The sequence below is a fragment of the Diadema antillarum genome, unplaced genomic scaffold (genome assembly GCF_040938485.1).
Source record: "Diadema antillarum isolate AM-2024a unplaced genomic scaffold, OU_Dant_1.0 seq00000131_RagTag, whole genome shotgun sequence".
In the NCBI taxonomy this organism is placed as follows: Eukaryota; Metazoa; Echinodermata; class Echinoidea; order Diadematoida; family Diadematidae; genus Diadema; species Diadema antillarum.
Window position 1 is genome coordinate 1,258,325 of NW_027271209.1, and position 19,069 is coordinate 1,277,393.

The 19,069-nt window shown below is 40.1% G+C and overlaps 1 protein-coding gene across 1 annotated transcript; it reads right to left on the reverse strand.

Moving 5' to 3' along the window:
* Positions 1 to 3,379: 3,379 nt before the first annotated feature.
* LOC139727466 (uncharacterized) lies at positions 3,380 to 11,673 on the reverse strand. Its single transcript, XM_071638438.1, has 3 exons — positions 11,420 to 11,673; positions 5,573 to 5,984; positions 3,380 to 4,960 (listed from the first exon to the last, which is right to left on the reverse strand). The coding sequence occupies exons 1-3, from the start codon at positions 11,671 to 11,673 to the stop codon at positions 3,485 to 3,487; spliced, it is 2,142 nt and encodes a 713-aa protein (XP_071494539.1). The 3' UTR covers positions 3,380 to 3,484.
* Between the last annotated feature and the right edge of the window lie 7,396 nt (positions 11,674 to 19,069).

Here is a 19,069-nt window from a genome sequence, read left to right on the forward strand (position 1 = left end):
TTATTTCTAAGTTTCACAATAAATGGAATAAACTCTGGCGAAATCTCCATTGATTGGACTATGTATGCTTCGGTATTGCCTGTATGTGAGTTGTTGGCTTTTTTTTTTCTGTTGGAACTGTGTCGAATGCGGGGGTGAGAAGGAATGTCAGTGGAATATTGATACAAAAGTATTGTCAGATACCTATTCGTAGATCCCAAAGTTTCATGCGAAATTTCCTCCACCCCAGCTATTTTCTCGTGCACAAATAGACCCAGCAGAGGCGAACCCGGGCAATAATATACAATTTATTGTACACACGATTATGCATGCAGTGCCGCATTATCTGTACACAGTATACGACAAACACATTCTCAACACATCAGTCTATTGAATTCGCACGTAGTGATAGAAAATTAATCATGCAACTGAAGTTACTGTCAACTCTCATTTTTTTCCTCTCCGTCTCTCTCATTGTGTGTGTGTGCGTGTGTGTGTGAGTGTGTGTGTGTGTTTGTGTGTGTGTGCGTGAGTGTGTGCGTGTGTGTGCATAATTATATCTCAAACTTTATCTATACCCCATAAGTCTATTCCGCACAGATGAATAATGCAGTTTGCTCTATCCATCTAGGCATACTTGTCATAATAACATGTCCAATTATAATTCTCTCTCCTGTTGTGATATCTTCTCATATCATTCTCCATACAAATGAGTGATGATATAATCTGTCACAATACTGTACTAGTATTTTGCAAAGTACATATCAACGTATCACTAGAATAAAGTTAAAGAAAACTCAGAGTGTCCTCCAGAGCCAAGCGTCCTTGAAAACACATCCTTAGAATCTCTACGTGGTGAATGACGTCACGAGAGCGACTTGAATCGAATCTCTCAATTACTGGCGCACTATCGAACAGAAAAGGAATCCTCGCAGTAGTCACTTCACCCAGTTTTCAGTACTGTTTACCTCGAGGGATATACGTTAACTTACGCACGCCATTATTCACATGGTTATTACTGCACATACACAAATCATGTTCACTATACGAAAAAGTTTTCTCTACACGATTAATATATTCATCTCACACAAGCCCAAAACTGAACATTGTCATGTTCAGTAGACACGCAGTGCACAATAAAAAAACGCGGATTTCACACATGTTCACGCTATCACTTCGACACAGCGCACAGTCATCTTGATCTTTGTCACCACGTCTATTAATACTTAGCTGTTGCTTGCAAATCATCTTCAAGCTATTGAAGATGCTCAAGGCGTGGCAGGGCAATTACCCCCCCCCCCCCCGACAATTACCCCCCCCCCCCCCACGCACACCACACACATACACTAAATACTGGTTAGTGATAAGGTTAGAGTTAAGATTAGGGTTAGGTTTAGGGTTAGAGTGTGGGTTTGGTTACGCAGGATTAGGTTTAGGATTAGGATAGAGAGGGTTGGTTAGGATTAGGGTTAGGGACAGGGGAAGGGCCTGGGGTAATTGCCCTGGGGGTAATTGCCCTAGACCAGATCAAGGAAAGTTTTAATCTTCATGAACGACAGACGCACTCAGTCATCAACTTTAATTTGTTCACGAAGTGATATTTTATTGCCACATGACTTGGGAGATTCTTTTTATTTACTCATATCATAATTATTCAGTGATTGTCACGCTTGAAGAGAATGTTATTGCAACTCTTCGTTTGATCTGCGATGAGCGTTTGATATCACATCTGATGTAGTGAGCATGTTAATCATAATCAACTGCAAATCAAACTAAAAGTTTTCTGTCGCGCAAAGAGCGTACGAGCCAAACTGTATCAAACTGACTAAATTACAAATTAATAGAGGCGCTTACTGAATATTTCACATCCATGATTACTTTTATGTGAAGGGGTGTTCCCGACAACCAAAAAGCTCTATTTGATTTACTGTAAAGCCCTAAGAATAACAGGTACAGATGAAAGAAATGCCTCGTTAACTGAATCTCAGATAGAGATATGCATACACTTCAATGCATTAGAGAACCGGGAAAGCAGAGTTATTCATACGGGTGTAAAATATTACGATGTACCAACTTTTCATCAGCGTCTAGGGAACTTTCGCTACACGACAGGAAGACCGAGAGGACGCGGAAGCAAGCAGCTGCGACGGTCCCCGCAGTCGGACTAACGTCCCTATTTCTAAATTCTGCTTTTCTGTGTGAACCGACGGAGCCGCGGCGACAGGCTGGCTGCTCAATCGAGCCAAACATCGGGACCGGACGCTATTTTTGGCCGAGAACCCTTCTCGTTTTCTCCAGGACTGGAGGTTTTTCGGATTTGAGTATGCTCTGAAGCCAATTTTGTACACAGCACGCTCAACTAGTTATAGCGGCCGCGTCGTGCTTGCGAAAGCTCCCTATTGTTTAGAATTTGAGACATCTACCATGACATCAGCATAGAAAATAGTGTATGACAAGCGATCTGTAGCCAGTCTGTCCGTACCAGAGTACGCTTTTGGTACTCCTATGCCAATTGTGCATTTTCAGTTGATTCCACAAAGCTGTCAATAAACTTACTGGGGGCATTTCATCAAGCAGTTTGTCAGATGTGGGTTTTTTTTCCTGAAAAATGTTTGCTCTCGGTCAATCAGATGCAAGAATTTTAGTACCTTAAAACAGTTTTTCATAAAAAATATATCTGACAAAACGCTTGATGAAATGCCCCCTGAATATTATGATTGTAATTTCTGTCCTCTGAAATGATACATTGTTATTCAGATGTTTTTGCCAATAAAGTAGCCTTCATCTGGGAGTTTTGGGTTGTTGTCTTTATACGTTTCTATGAATCTGAATCGTTTCTTAACATGGGGCATCATTTCTGACAGCTGATCAAGATCTCCTATGTAACGTAGCGTAATCAAATAGAGAGGACACACTAAAATGCAAGAACTTTTCGAGAAAAAAAAAAAAGAGTAATGCCATGGCCATATAAGCTGAACTTAAGACACATGACACAATTTTCTTGAATGTTATCGACTAAAATGCGCCTTAGAGATAATGTCCAGCCATAGAGAGAGAACATCAGAGAACACTAATCTTTGTTTTTGCGGATGAATTAAAAAAAAGAAGCTTCATTAGGCTTATTGTGCGTACAGTTCAATTTCATTTTGCCGAATTATAATGCGCTTCCTGAAGTAATTTTTCCTCAACTTCGCTCATGCAGATCACATTCTTTTGTGAAATTAAATCACAATAAATTTACTCGGAACGATGTATACAGCAGGACAGATAAAAACAATATTATTTACAATCGATTGCACTATATCGACGGCCCGAAAGCCGTAAGAAAGCTGTACATTATCGTATGAGAAATCAAAACATAAAATAACAAATAAATCTATGCTTAAAGTGTATCCATAAAAAATGTCTCCAATCAGCTTGCCGTCTTAATTTCAACCACATGATGAGCAGCGCAAATGGGAGCCGGAGACATTCGCGTTAATCCACTGAAATGAGAACAAACAACTTAGTAATCGCTATCATCTGATTCCTCGTCATCGTCATCATCGTCGTCGTCATCATCAGAGCTCACCAAGGCCAGAAGTCCCTTTCTCTCGCCAGCATCCTGATTGGACTGGAATGACGCCATACTGTCCAGCCGACTGGACAGCGTACTGCCAAGTCCTTTCTCTCCTCGCCCCGCTCGATCTTTGCGCGAGCCAGCAAAGGCGATCATGGAGTAATCGATAAACGATTCCCGCTTTTGCAATCGCTCTTTCTGTCGCTCCTCCATGCGTTTTCTCATCAGTAAAAATTTCTCCTTGTCGGTCAGTTTAGGGGCATCTGGACTAGAGTCCTTCTTTTCCTCAGGCTGTTGCTCCTTCACCGGTGGCGGGGATTTTATGTCCGGTAGGGGACTACGGGCATTTTCATGCGTCTCCAAAGTAGGCAGCGAGAAATGTTTGCTTTCTACCTCTTGTTCTTGTTCTTCTTCTTCTGCTACAACTTCTTCATTTCCTTCTTCGGAATTTTCTGATATTGTGAGACCATTTTCCTCGATTTCCGTGTCAATGACTTTTGTCCTATCCGAGTTGCCATGTGTAAGGTGGTGTAATGGTACTGGCTTCGAAGGCTTAACCAATTTATTTTTCGCGTGTGAGTGTCGCCTCTTACGAGCAGGTTTGACCACGTTGGGCAGCTGTTGTGAAGATTCAGATACCTTCTGGCTAGACTGGTCCGAATTTGATAAGCATTCCGCTTCACTTCCATTGTCGTCATCGTCCTCTTCTTTCTTTTCCCGCCGGTAGAACTTCACTCGGCGCGATTTGTTCGTCCGCAGGAACTCCACGCGAGGTTTCTCGATCTGCGGCTTCTCTGCAAAGCACGCCTCACACGGTCGCTGGAAATACGTCGGGGACTGCGAGCGTTTGCGTCTGGAATCCTTCAGGCTAGCCCTCTCTCGCCGGGCTCTGATTTTCTCCTCCTCCTCCTCAACGTTCAGATTCAGTATGTTCCAATCATTTATGTGCGACTGCAGAAACTTCGGATCGAATTTTAGGTGGACATGTGGCCGCGGGGTAGATATATCGAGGGCCTCGAAGCCGCAAACCGGCTCCTCGTTCAACGTGGTCATGTTGTCAATAATACCCGAGTCCTGGTCCTCCTGTTCCATCTCCTTCTTCATCATCTTCATATACCACTCTTCGGATTCGTTGTCATCCATGTTCATCCTGAGGCCGTCGTCGATGGCGGAATTTTCGCGCGCTTTCTGCCCATCCAGGTCACGTCTGACGGAAAGGAGCCGCTTGCACAGCGCCACGTCCATTTGCTCCTTGGCGTGAATCAGCCGCCGGTAGGTCGGCGAATTGCTTCGAGCGTGGTAACCATATTTCGAGCACTTTATGATGACGTCTCCCTTCTTCTGACCCGCCTTAACTGTGGCATCAGTCTGCCGCGAGTTGCGTCGACGAGTTACCTGCGGTGAACCGTTCACGATGCTTATCTGAAGATCATGACAAAGCCGGAAAGTTAAAAGGAATTGATGATGAAACCAACAATATAAAGTCACATAAAAGTCATCCTTCAGGTGAAAAGTGGAATATGAAAAAAAAAATCCATTATAGGTGCCATATCCTTCTTCTTATACCCGGCACCCCTTTAGCATTAGCTTATTTAGATAGAATAATTTACGAAACCAGGCGAGTATAGAATGATAATGGAAATATGATGTAATTACTAGTAATTTGAAATGAAAATGTATTTGATTTAAGGATTGAGAAAAAGAAAATCATCTACATTTTCTTCCTGTTTTTCTTTTTTTCCATCTCATGTTCATTCTCTCATCTAACAACAAACAAAACTAAACAAAACAAACAGGTTTATAATAACTTTCGTTAGACCCTTATGATCTGACAATAAAGCAATAGGCATTTCGCATTGAGGAATTACACAAACAACTACTACATAAATATATAATAAAACAGAAGCATAAATCATTCATTAGTGGGAGAACGCAAGAGAAACAGAAAGTTTGCAAGTGGAGTTAACGCTGTCATCGCCAAAAACAAAAATGTCGCGTTCAAAAGTACTTGTAGTTTCAGACGGTGATTCTCACCTCAAACTTGGGGTTGTTGGCCAGACTACGAAGAGCCGAAACTCGATCAACGAGGCCATCACACGACGCGCTGAGAAGAGCGTCGGCCCGTCCACTGGCGGTGGTCGAGATTACCGGCAGACTCGACGTCGAGATCGAAGACAGTTTGGAGGACGCGCACCACGTTGACGATCGCGGCAAGTTCGGACGCGGCCGCTCGCCCACGACACCGGTAAGATTGATCTTAGGCGTTCGGAATTCGGCTACGGTGTGCGATCTCAGCAGGCCCAGCCCGCGGGACGTCCGTCCGTTCTTCGTCCGATCGTTGACTGCCGAAGGCAAGCTGCAGCGGTCCTGGCGGCGGTGTAGCTGTGGAGAGACCAGAGCAACAAAGGCCTGGTCCTCTGCGTTAGCACCAATCTGCGACCAGTTTCTGGCGGAAACAAAGGGAAAATATGTGGTGTTCGTTGAAAAAAAAAAACATGCAGTTTTCTTGATATTATATTTGCAATTTGTCGTAGGGTCTCTAAGGTATAGAAAATAATAGCATGAATTCCGATACCTTTCCTGGTGAACATATAGATTGTACCTCACAAACTATTTATTACACATTTTTATCTCGAGGTGAGTGGGGGACCCTTTAACCCATTATCTAAAGGGTGATGTCAAGTATCATAATATAGCCACTTATGGAAGCAATCTGCAGTTATTTCTTAGAACAGTATCATACACTTCAAATCTTATATTTTTCATTCTCCATCTTGATGGGTAGACGCGGGTATTACGTTTTGGGTGATCCGTTTTGCAAACATGCCATTGTCTATCAATTATAACAATGTAAATTCGAAATTGATTTGTGTGTGTTTGTGTGTGTTTGGTCAGGGTTTTATATTGTCGTAAAGTAGTAAACGTTTTTGTCCAACTTTTTTGGTCAGACTCGATGCAACATAAAGTTACAAGTGATAATACGTTCTAACACAATCATGTGAAAATATTGTGGGAAAAACGAACAATATAGATATGAAACTTTATTCCCGGGCTACCTCTATACCTGCAATAGGTTAGGGAACTTTTACCCTCTGAAATCGCATGTAATAAATCAATATCGAGTGTATTTATCACAGAACGGAATGCAAGAACGCCAGATGCACAGTGAATGAAAAATTAGCTATAGAGGTTTATGGAACTGCAATCATCTATCTGGAAATGCGCTTCAATTCTCATTTTCCCATAAAATCATATCTTACATTCATGATGTTTGACAAAGTCACTGGCATTCCTGAATATGTATATCCATGTGGATAGGTATCACCTTGGACAGAGATTTCCACGAATTACTGCAAATCTGTGTAACATTCACACCGTCATAAATATATGTATGTGGGTAGGGCCTACCATAGCCGTGTGAACAAGGTTTTGGACTATCAACTGGAGATACGAGGTTCGATTGCTGCTCTGCGCGCTCATCCGTTGATATTATACATTGCTCACTTTTTCTAACTCAAAATTGTGCGTACCACATCAATTTCTTGTCCATAGGTAGTGTGAGAAATTTATGCTCATTAACTTTTGGCAGAGCATTAATGCCTACCTAGCAAAGTTTGGATAATAAAACTGGTAGGGCAAGAAAACAGTGCTAATACTGCGAGGAGGCTATATCCCGGCGTAGCAGACAGTTATTATTCTCTCGTTCTCGTAAGAAACTCAGAACTTACTGCGTAGTCATGGTGAAATATGGCGTCTTTGCCTCAGCCAGCGATGCAAACGCAATCCATTTAGGATAGCGTGATTTTTAATTCTTTTCCATGGAAGTTTATGTGGCTATGCACAGCCGGTTGGAAGGATCTTTCAACGTCATGTGTCGCTGTGATGTCAAATGCCGTCCACAACTTTTCTACCATGAAAAGACGTATGGGGAACTGACCAGGATACCGTCTCCATGTTATCCGTTTATGGTAGACTGCTAGTTTAGTGTATCGAGTTATATCATTTTGGTCGTATGACACAATGATGTTGCATTCGCCACACCTGAGACAGTACCAACAGCAGAAGAAATATGACCTGACCGTCGAGAAAGTTTGAGCAAGTTCCCAGAATATTCACGTGGGAAAACTTCATGAATGGTCCGACAATGTACACCTATACAACTACAACATCAAAACTAAACGTAATGATACCGCTCTGATTACGAATCAGATGATAAGCTTTGGATGACTGGAAGTGTGTCTTTATTCCCTCTCCTTTGGCGCAATTCTTCTTTCTCATGACACTTGGAGCCTGGGAGAAAGTGGTTGCCAACCGCTCACCATTTACTGCAAGTGAGTCCTCACGAGACAATTGTCAATGCACCCGCTTCCAAATGCCATGACAACAAGTTCATACCAACTCCTCAATTTCCTGATCCCATGACGTCAGAAGGGAAACCGCCACTTCTCGTTTCTTGTCCATGTAATGACTCCAGATAACATCCAAGTCCTGTTGTGTGTATGTGTGTGTTGGTAGCGATGAACAACAGGTGTAATGACACCGGTAGACAACCAGGAACACGTTCTCCCACCACGACAGGTACCGACATGGATGTACGCGTAAACAATCTTAAAATCGTTGACTGATGTCTGCAAGCAAGTCGTCACAATCGATGTTTATCGACTGGCCGCCGTCTTGTGAAGTTTCTTTGTGAGTCTCTCATTTCGACGGACAAACAAAAGACTAGCCACGGGCGATTCGGCAGCCCGACTTGTACTGATTCAACTTTTCTTGTTCTCTTTTCTTTTTGTTAGGATTTTTCCTCTTCCCTAGAGGTTTACCTGGGATGTACAATGCAATAGTAAGTGGATGAATCTAATTATAAAGGAGTAGAGACCATGCGTGGCATCATCCAAGAGGCGCTTAATTTCCATGTTGTAATATCTTCAGAAATATGTTGTTTCTAGGAGGGGAAGGAGTAGTCAATGGCTTGGGATTCGTTTTGATGAGACATTGGCAAATATAGGTGTATGAACATGAAGAAAAGCTAATTAACTGCAACTTTTCATCTTTGGTTGGTTTTGACTTTTACAAAACGAAATTGATGGAGCAGACAGCATTAATTTTTGAGCACACCAGCACTAGCTTGTCAAATGCAAAATTAAGGAATTGTCTTCGACATGAGTTTAAATTTCATTTCTCTCTTTAAAAAAGAAAAAAATCTTCAGATTGCCAGATAAGTGACAGATACAGCCTTGAAAGGGATTCAAACATCATTCCCTTTGTACTCAGTGAAAAAAGAGAGCGAGATCGAGAGAAGAAATGTTAGTATTGATTTATACGAGTTGTCACCTGGGATAAAAGCAGGACGCATCAGCGAACACAAAAGACCAAGATGTTGGATGATACAGCTGAAAGGACCGACCCCTTGGTCCTGGATCGATTAACGTGTTCGGATATCCATAGAGCAATTGATCTCTGACATTGGGGTATATGATAGGGATCCTCTGAGAAAACGGAAAGGGTAAAGAAGCACACTCGTAGATTAGAACTTTACCCTTTGTTTTTACCCCCTCCGTTCCCATCAGCGAGACTTTGGGAGAAGATCCTAAATTGTAACAAATATTTTTATTGTCACTTAGTCCGTGCAATATGCTAATAAATCTGCACCCTATACGCTCTGATAGCTATGGATGGGGTCTTATTTTGTAAGTGAAACGAGTCGGGGACACCGGGTGTCTGTATTCAATTAGGAGTTGCAGTACAGCACAATCTCCTTTGCAAGAGCATCAAACTAGTTGACCAGGTCATGCTAGTGTCAAGGTCATTTCTGTATCACTATGGAATTACTCTAACTTTGCGTGTAAACAGTATTCTGTGCACAAAAGCCTGAGAGTGATATTAACGGTCATTTCGTTCCAGTGAGTCAACCTCATACTGTATTTCGCTAATATGTGAGTACATGATAACATACAGGAACTTCTATTACGTGAGGGAAGACATATACTGTGTCCCCGCTATTAGTATTTAAATATTTCAGACCCAATTGATTGTTTGTGATACTCAAATGAATTCATGATTATCTCCGGATCTATTAACTATTTTAGTTACCCATTCCTTAAAATTTTTGGGTTATGAAATTGTTAAAAGCTTCATTGTGTTAACTTATGGAATGCTTAAACTATTGTTTAGCATGTTTAGTGAATAATTTGTTCTATAAAAGTTGCTAGATCTCATTGCTGCATGACAGTTAAGGTTGTTCAGGCTATTTTATACTTCTCTGTTCACTTTAATAATCTGTCCTCTTTGATATTAACATAGGAGTTTTCAAAATACTTTCAAAAATAGTCTTCTGGAAAAAGTTTTCTATCTATTTCTCTTTTCCCTCCAAAGAGTACACATATTTCAAAAAGCATGAAGCAAACAATGCCTTAAAGCAAATGATGTATGTTCTTAATTAGGTTAACTTAGGCCCAATGTTCCTGATCATATGCTCATAACATCTGCATTTATTTTTACAATACAATATTTGCTATACCGCCGCAGAAGTTGTGTCATGTTTTGACCTAAATCCACCGGACGGCAGCGGTCAGTCAAGACATCCTTTATCAAACCAGCGATCGAAATCCCGTAAACAATACAAGTCTCAATCTTCCTTCCACTTTGTCTGAAGTTAAAGAACCTATGCAATAGAACACCAGAGTCCCATGAAGCCGATGACCTTCCTTATACCGCAGCGGTAAAGAGCTAACCATATCCAAACATGCCAGGACATTGTCCGATGTTAAGGAACCTATAGCATTTCTCGGGCAGCTACTAAGCCAATGGCCTTCCTTTTCACCACAGAGGTTTAGGCTCAATGGAAACCACTCAAGTGAACTAGCACTTCTACATGTCATGCAACCACAGAACCGATATGTCATTCAGCAAAAGCATTTGAAGCTGTTGCTGGTTTCATGTTCATCGACTTAACCCAAGCTTTTTTCATTAAAAAAAAAAATCTTTCCTTCGTGACGGTCTTCTTGCAAGGTCGATTATTCGGAGAATCAGGTAGAACGCCCTCAAGTTGCCTAAGGCAAAGTTGAGAGATGACGCAGAAAGTGCATGGTACATAATGTAGTTCTCGAGAATTATAGGCTCCTGCCTTGGGTGTCTGCTTAGCATTATGTGCTCACAAGGAACACAAGGCAACTATAGGAAGGAATCAGTGATACTAGCGTTAGGACCCAAATATAGCATCAATGATCATACTCGTTGGCAGACCAGCTGTGTCACGAAGTATGTAGATTGCAAGGTGTGCATTGAAGACTGGGAAGTTGCCTCAGTTTTATGCTTCTTACTATGACATTTCACATGTGTTACTTGTAGTTTGCAATGATGGAAATGTACGTAATTATGTTATCCTTTATACTGGTCTTCCAGATCGTCATAGGGTATGGTCTCTTCAGTGTTAGCACTGCGCCTCAAGGGCCCTGCCATTATTTTTTACCCCGTTTTTGCAAAGTCCCATTTTTTACGTCTTGGTTGCGAGGGAACTCGTGTGTAACAATATCTTGTAAAGGACAATGAAGGACGCAAACACTTGGCCGGATTCGAACTCGGGACCTCTGAAGTCAGGTCCATAATCCACTGTACCACAGCGCCCCCACTTAAATCTTTTCACTTTAATCTTCCCAGAAAAACGCTCCCAAGAATAGGCGCAATTACTCATTTGCCTTTCTTTAAAGTCACATAACGTTAATCGTGAACATAAAATATTTCTTGGATGGTCCCAAAAGTATGCGCCGTGAATGCGAAGGTACAATATTCTTGCTTCATCAAGATCTAAACACGCGTGTAATGAACGACGTGACCCATTTTATTTTAAAATCTCTGAAAATGAGACAGGGTGACTTTGGGTACCTTGCGTGGTGTGTGACGCGTTGCCTTCGCTCCATGTCTGCCGACTTTGACTTGCCATGACGGGTGCTCGCTCCACCGCCTCGCCTCCCGAGAAACACCATCCGCCTGTCCAGGTGGACGGAGATGTCGTTGGCTGGGGTGCCCAGAGGTCGAGGCCCCGAAGACCTGATGGGGCTCGACCGTTTGGTACCCGTCTGCTTCTGGCCACAGGGACCCACGCTCACTACTCCTCTGCCCGGAGATGCCACGTACATTTTCTCTCAGTTCACATGGACTATAAACTATTCAATGTACCTAAAAGAAGAGAAATGAAAGAAGTACATTGTATGCATCATGCACCACACAGAGGACCATATATTATGCATTTTTATGTGTATTATGCGTGTGCGCAATACTAAAAGTTTGCGTCTTCCTGTCTGTCTTTTTTCTCTGTAAATATACATGTATACTGGCAAAAGTAAACCTTTGCAAAATCATTCACTGATGTCGCTTCATTGTTCTAGTAACAATTTTCTTCATCACAAATTCTGTCCATCAAATGCATCTTTTGATACCCCCACTCCCCCTCCCCCAGAGCACTAAGCTGGTACAAGCGATACCATTTCTTTCTTTCGTTTCATTTTCCCTGAATTTGTTCATCAATTCTTTGTTGTTTTAATTTCTAAGTCCATGGTAATCAGTGTCTCAGTACAATTGAAGGGAAGGGAGAAGCCTTGACAGGTCAATGGCCTTTGCTTTTTCTTCCACACTCTGTATTGCATAAATGATTGACATGTTGTCCTGTATTGTTCATTCTTTTTACTAGTTGTGCAAGTTGTAGAAATAAATAAAATGAATGAATGATAAAGGAGTTACCTCCAAAAGGTTACATGATTAAAACTTACGTAAACAGATAGATTAGAAAAAAAAAAACTTAATGCAAATTTATTTTCTCAGAATTCAAATCTTACAGAGGTTTTCTTTTCTTTCCTCTTTTCTATTAATCTCCATGAATTATATCGTACTCTCGAATTGTGTTATCACGAGCACTAAGTGAGGAAGAAGGAACTATACTGTATTGATTATAGCTTGCACTCTCTCTGCAAAACAAATCACCTTCGTGCTCATAATCTACATTTGTTAACGTCACCGTTACCATCCAATTTCTTCACAGATTGTCATTTTGTGAGCGATGTATGCTTCTGAGCTAGAATCTCAGAAATCGCTATACTTTAAGGTAAGCTCGAATGTCTCAACCTGCTCAAATTAAATTCATGGTTGCCGAATCTCTGAATATTTTGCATAATACACTGTATCATGTCACCCCTTGCACATTCGTATCTTTAATTCTGTGATTCCATGTTAGTCAGGTGTGTATCGTTTTAAGTGGATAGAAAATATCTGCAAGTATAAGGCAGTAAGAAATCGATAGACAAGATGTTGTCCTCCTAGTTTTGTTTCCGGTAGGTATACAAGTTCTGCCTTGCTTTCATTGCAAGCTAAGATGACTTCTCATAAAGAATTGAAGAAGAGATGCACATTCCCTTTGTCAGTTATAACCACTCTTATTATAAGAAGAGTGTATAGACGCCATCAGTTGGTAAAGACACCTATACCATCTAAGAGCATTACAAGTCTCGTGCATTTGCTTGAATGGCAGACTTAATGTTTAGCCATCGGCGTTGACTGCCCTGGGGGGAAAAATGTCGGCATTCTAACATTATATTTACTTGAGATAATATATGTCATTTCAGTGATTCAATGCAGAGAAATAATGCATACATTGTAACAAAAAAAGAGTACATTGTGTGTTTTCACGGAACTGAAACACTTGACTATAGAATTGGTGTGTTGTTCGCTTTAGACCAGTCCATTAATTTTCTCATTAACTGGCAAGCTATCGTTATGATTAAATTGCAAACGGATATTGCTAACTCGTTCACAGGTTATTTCACAGCTCAGTCAATGCAAGAGGCACCATTGCATGAATCGATAGTAATTATCTCCCGTTTGGTTCACAAAGACTCTCCGGATTAATGACCCTTGTCGACTGCGCTACAACATTGTCCAAGAATGACATGAGTTTGTCATCCTCATCGGGATACACTGTAGCTTGATACTGGAGAGCCAAATGCGACGATAATAACAATGCCGTTTCAACACCAAAGCAATCATGACATAATTATTATAATGTCGTTTATTGAGGAAAGAACGGCGCGCGGAGTCGCATCAAAATTTGTGTCGGTAAAAAGGGGTTACGTATGAATCATTTTTGCGTATTGCACTAATTATTTCCGACACAAGGCCGACAAATTGATAACAATCACTGACTGTTTTACAAATAATAAGTGATCGTTGTATGGCACAAAGACATCACTTTTCTCTGTACATGTATTTATAAATGCCTTGTCCGCCTTGGATACTTAACATAAAATTGTCGGAATTTCGGAGCTTGGGTACTAGTATTTGTTACAAGTTCATCGTGTCACTGACGGCAACCTGTGATAGCCTGGTGGTAGTGTCGCTGCTCTGAAACCAGTAGATGAGAGGTTCGAGCCCCGTGGTTCCTTTTTTCCGACATTTTTGTTTATGAATTACAGATCAGCAGTTGCGATCTTACAAATTTCAGTTGTTAGAGGGAGACAAACTGAAGAAAATTCAAACCTCAGCCTTCACCCCTCTACTTGATATTCTCTTGCAACATCAAAATAATGAGAATATTCAAGTTCCATAATGTCAGAAATAAAATATCCCACAGAGTTTCCCTGTCATATAAGACAGCAATCGTTGTTCTCATTGACTGTATGCGGTCATGATAGTATTAGTCTCATCGTTGTATTTTGTGATAAATGACTTATGCATATATCACAAATGTATGTTGACTTGCGTTGATATAATGATACGATGATCATCACTTATACGTGGCAAATAGAAGATATGAATATGTCCATGTAAACTTTATGATACATTATGTGCTATTATTATTTAGATTACTTACATTGTAGACACCCAAAACAAAACAAAACAAAAAAAAGACAAAAATGAATTAAAAAGAAAAATCTTCCAAGCCAAGATTCCTTAGATGACATCATCTGTCAATCACTGCTGCATTATATTCAAATTTGGATTTCACATTCCCCTGAACTGAGTATGTTTCCGTATCTCTACTACTAAGATCAACAGAAGATACTGTATGGAAACATGCAAGTATAGTCAGGTCAGAGGAAGGTGAATGCTAATGTTTTTATTAATCAAATTAGTATGCAGTGATTGACAGATGACGTTTATCGACTGAATCTTTGTTTTGAATGATGTTTTGTGGACGTATCCAGGTATACAATCTAAAGAAAAATACCAGAATAAAAAATAAGATATGTGGGACATATCAATACCTTTTCATTACATACGTGATGATCAGGTTACCATCAACCATTCCAAGTCAACATCCATTATTTTGCATTGCATAGTCCTTTCAAATCCTTACAGGTCCCATCGACAACACGTGTATTTACATTGTCAAAAACATATCAAGATGATGGCCCTGAGAGACTTACATGAAGGCTCATCTGTTTAACATAAAACAAACTGATTCTGTATTGGCATGGCAGGTGAAAAGAAAAAAAAAATGTTTTCGCACTGCGTCGTTGTAGGACGAAGAAGAAGATTCATTTAGAATGATGTGATGGGGACTTGATTGTGTTAGTTACTATCGTAATGTATGAAATTCATTGCACATACCCTTTTTATTTTTGTGTTTAGGTAAGCCTATAATGCATGGTCAAATCGCATCAAGTGTTTCATTCCTAAAATTCAAATTTCCTAGTGTTTGTTTCTTGAGACTGACAAGTAAACATTCATAACTTCATTTTTGTTACTTCATTTTCATGCGATTGTATCATGGACTTGACACTTTTTGAATCAAGATCTTTATATCATGTTGAGTTGATTAAATTATCGGCAAATCAATGTTATCAAAGGGGAGTTCCAGATCAGAAAATAAAATCAGTCTGATAAAAAAGAGCAAAATGCATAAACACCACAGTAAAATTTTTCTCAAAATCTGTTAAAAAACCCCCAATAAGTTATGAAAATGTCAAGTTTCGCTAAATTTCACAAAATACTCCTTGATCAGGGAGTCGAAAGTGATCACTGCCAGTGCTGGCTGAAAATACTTTATCCAGTGTCTGGGGTAATAATAGTCTGTAAAGCCCAGTGAAGGTCTTAACAAGTCTGAAATGCGCTATATAGCTATCATTGCTATATGCAATGTGCATATGAAATGTAAGTAAGATGCTTTTAAACATGCCCTTTTAAACTACTGAATTGATGACACGTTACTACTCTTGTACCTCTGTATTTACAAGAATTTTATTGGTGAACTCACATCCAAAACATTATACATTGTAGGAATATGTATATATATATATATATATATATATATATATATATATATATACATACATATTGAATGTGATAAAATAATTCAATGTCTTCGTGCAGAAATTTCTTATGCATCCGTATTAATTCTGAGCGTGTAACGATGACATAGTTGTCACTATACTTCAAAAACCTAATGCCTTTTGGAATGTTTGAAATCTAAAAGAGTACGGTATGATCACTCCATGTTCAGTTTGCATTATCTTATGTTTGAGTGCGAATACAATCTATTTTGATACATTGTAATAGTATTACTCCATTGTTTGCTGTCATGCCATTTCCATTTAAAAAAATGAATCGAATGTGGCGAAATTTTTTTGTGCAAGTCAAATTGACGTTTCAGACCTTGACAACTGCAACTCATCTTATGATATTTTGATTGTAACTATGCATCGCAATTAAAGTAGGTAAAAGACTGTCTTCGAAACACCTGAAACTTCGGTATGACTGCAAAACTGTTTTTGCCTTATCATAACTTGGTTGAAACTGTGCTTTTTCATCTGTTTGAGTTAATTTTAACGTGGAAGAGTGTCTCACCCTTCGACTACACATGGGCAACGATAAAGCAAGGAGTTAAGTAGGGAAGCTGATGATAGCGAATTACAGGTGTACTCACCAAACATGTCCGTTTGGAGCATACGTTGGCAAGTTCATTCTTGGCACAGCCTTGAATCGAAGGTACTCGATCACAGTGGACGGCAGTTAGTAGTAGATATTCCACGAATTAGATGTCCTCGCATGTTTGTTTTATTAAATCAATCCTGATTCATGCTGAAGCAGTAATGATATCTCTGACGTCACACACAAGGCGTTATCCCTCTCATATCAAATTGCGTTTCTTCAAGCACTTGTTTTCCTGTTGATACCCAATCTCGGCATGCATGCATTATACAAAAGCAACGTGACAATACTAGCTCACATTGTGCCATCACTTTTAAAGCTTGCAGGGGGGCAACTGATCTCCTATTTACAGTCCATTCAATCCGTATCTCACCAGCAGCGAGGCAGAGAAAACGTGAATACCGGCAAAGCCCAGATTGTGACTGGTCCCAATCTGGCTATTGACTCGATGCACTCGGGTGTCACCATTCACTAATTCACCACCCTAAACACATGTTACCCCCAAGAGTAGTTCACATAACAACCAAGCCGTGTTTACCCTCCATGGGACATCGTCGACTGTAACGGGCAAGTGAAGAGTGCGTGTGTGGAAGAAAGAAGAGAGAGAAAGAAGGAAAGAAAGAAAGAAAAAGGGGATAAAAACTTAGCTCAGGTAGGAAATAGCAAACACTCAAGAACAAAGGTCATTTGCAACAAACACGAACTGTTCGATGTACGAAGGTCTTTTTATTGAATCGCCTTCAGTAGTACTGCAGCAATTTGGCCTACAAACACATGATGAGCCGCTGGGGGTGCGAATCGCATACAACTGACTCTTTTAGAAATATACATGAAAATAGCTCACTTTATATGACAATAGAAAGCAAGGGATGTTTTGTAGCATGCTTCCTTTCGTAATTAATGCCTTTCATAAAGTAGACAATGGCGTTCAAATTCATGAAATTCTTCCGTCGAGATGTTTTCAATGCAACTGATTGACAAAACCTTGTCCTACATCGACGCAAATAAGCACTGAATTGAGTAGTTTTTTATAGTAGCCATGATAAAAGAAATCATGCCTGGGCTCACATACTCGAACAGGATTCGAACCTACGACCTCCTGAATCTCCGGACAGGTGTCATCTCCACTAGACCACCGAGCTTCCGCCCGACAGCAAGTGAATTGGTTCTAATCCTTGTAGCATGCATCGGGTATACAGCGCCGTAATTAATTAAATTCATGAAATTCTTCGGTCGAGGTGTTTTCATTGCAACTGATGGACAAATATTGCCCCACATCGACGCAAATTAGCACTGAATTGATCAGTGGGTTCCTTTTTTTAAATAGAAGTAGCCATGATTTCTTTTATTATAGCTACTACTAAAACAGTTGCAACAGACAATGGCGTGTAGTGAACTATTGGAATAAATTAATGATATCTTTGCCAACTGTACAGAGAGACTAAATGCGTTCATTATGTTTTGCCTAACAACAATGAATAGTGATGATAGATGGACCTAATTTATGATAGATTGCACACACATTACATGAGCACATAGTCATACATTCTGAATTATAAGTAATGTACCGTAGCAAATTAGACAAGTAACTGTGAAAAGGGATCTTTACCACGAGTTGTTGTTGTTTTTTTTTATCTAGTGCTCGTTCATAAAGTGAAGAGATGTTATCAAATAACATGGTATCATTTTGTTGAATATTTACACTCCAGGGATCACAGCCCTAATTGTATTATCCCACTGCTTCCATAAGTCGGGGAGACAGTCTCTTGAGACATGCAAAGCAAGGCATGGTAAATAATTAAATGAAATGCAATTGACCATGTCAAATTAACAAGAAGTTAAATGAAGAAGAAATTTAAAGGATGAAAATAGAAAAAGAAGAAGAAGAAGAAGAAGAAGAAGAAGAAGAAGGATGCCAAGAAGTGATGAAGGAAGCCAAAAAAAGTAGAAAAGAAGAAAAAGAACACTTTTAGTCTTCATCTAGTCATAAGCAAAGAGTATAGAGTTGCCAAGTTCAAACACTGGAAGATGGTCAGTTTTATTCTTCTTTTATGTACATAAAAAGATAACTGCTATTTCAGTAATAGAACTACATGATTGTAATACTCCTTGGTCATGAAGCGAAACATACAGTAGTACATGTACTAGTAACTTGTTTGCTGCCCTCAGTGTTCGTCACCACCCTCTCGATTACACACACAGCCAATCAAAGAGTCCACGTGTGTGCCTCGCCTGTACTGTCGATGTATGTACTGTGTATGTAGTGTACTTGTACGTCTGTAACGTGTGTGTCGATGTGTTGCAATCAGTGATCTAGAGTGGGAACACATGTACACGAACAAGGAGTGATACTGCTTCAGAGGTAATATTATAAGAAAACAAGTTTCGTTGGAGGAGTCATTTAAAAAGTAGTCGTATTTACTGATTAATAGTTTATGTACGTCATTCATTTGATGCTTGCTCAAATAAGATTTGTTGGTAATCACGAACCTCGATATGCTGGTGTGGTGTGTTTAGTCCCATGCATGTATATGGGTGTTAGCACAGTCTAAGAAAACTGGCTAGTCACATTTGCGCAATTTGCGTAGACCCTGGCCTGGTTCTATCACATTT

Coding starts and splice junctions, on each gene's coding strand:
- LOC139727466 (XM_071638438.1), bottom strand. CDS start 11,673: ATGTACGTGGCATCTCCGGGCAGAGGAGTAGTGAGCGTGGGTCCCTGT. Junction 5,985..11,419: donor CGCGTCACACACCACGCAAG/GTACCCAAAGTC, acceptor TGTTTCCGCCAG/AAACTGGTCGCAGATTGGTG. Junction 4,961..5,572: donor CCAACAACCCCAAGTTTGAG/GTGAGAATCACC, acceptor CATGATCTTCAG/ATAAGCATCGTGAACGGTTC.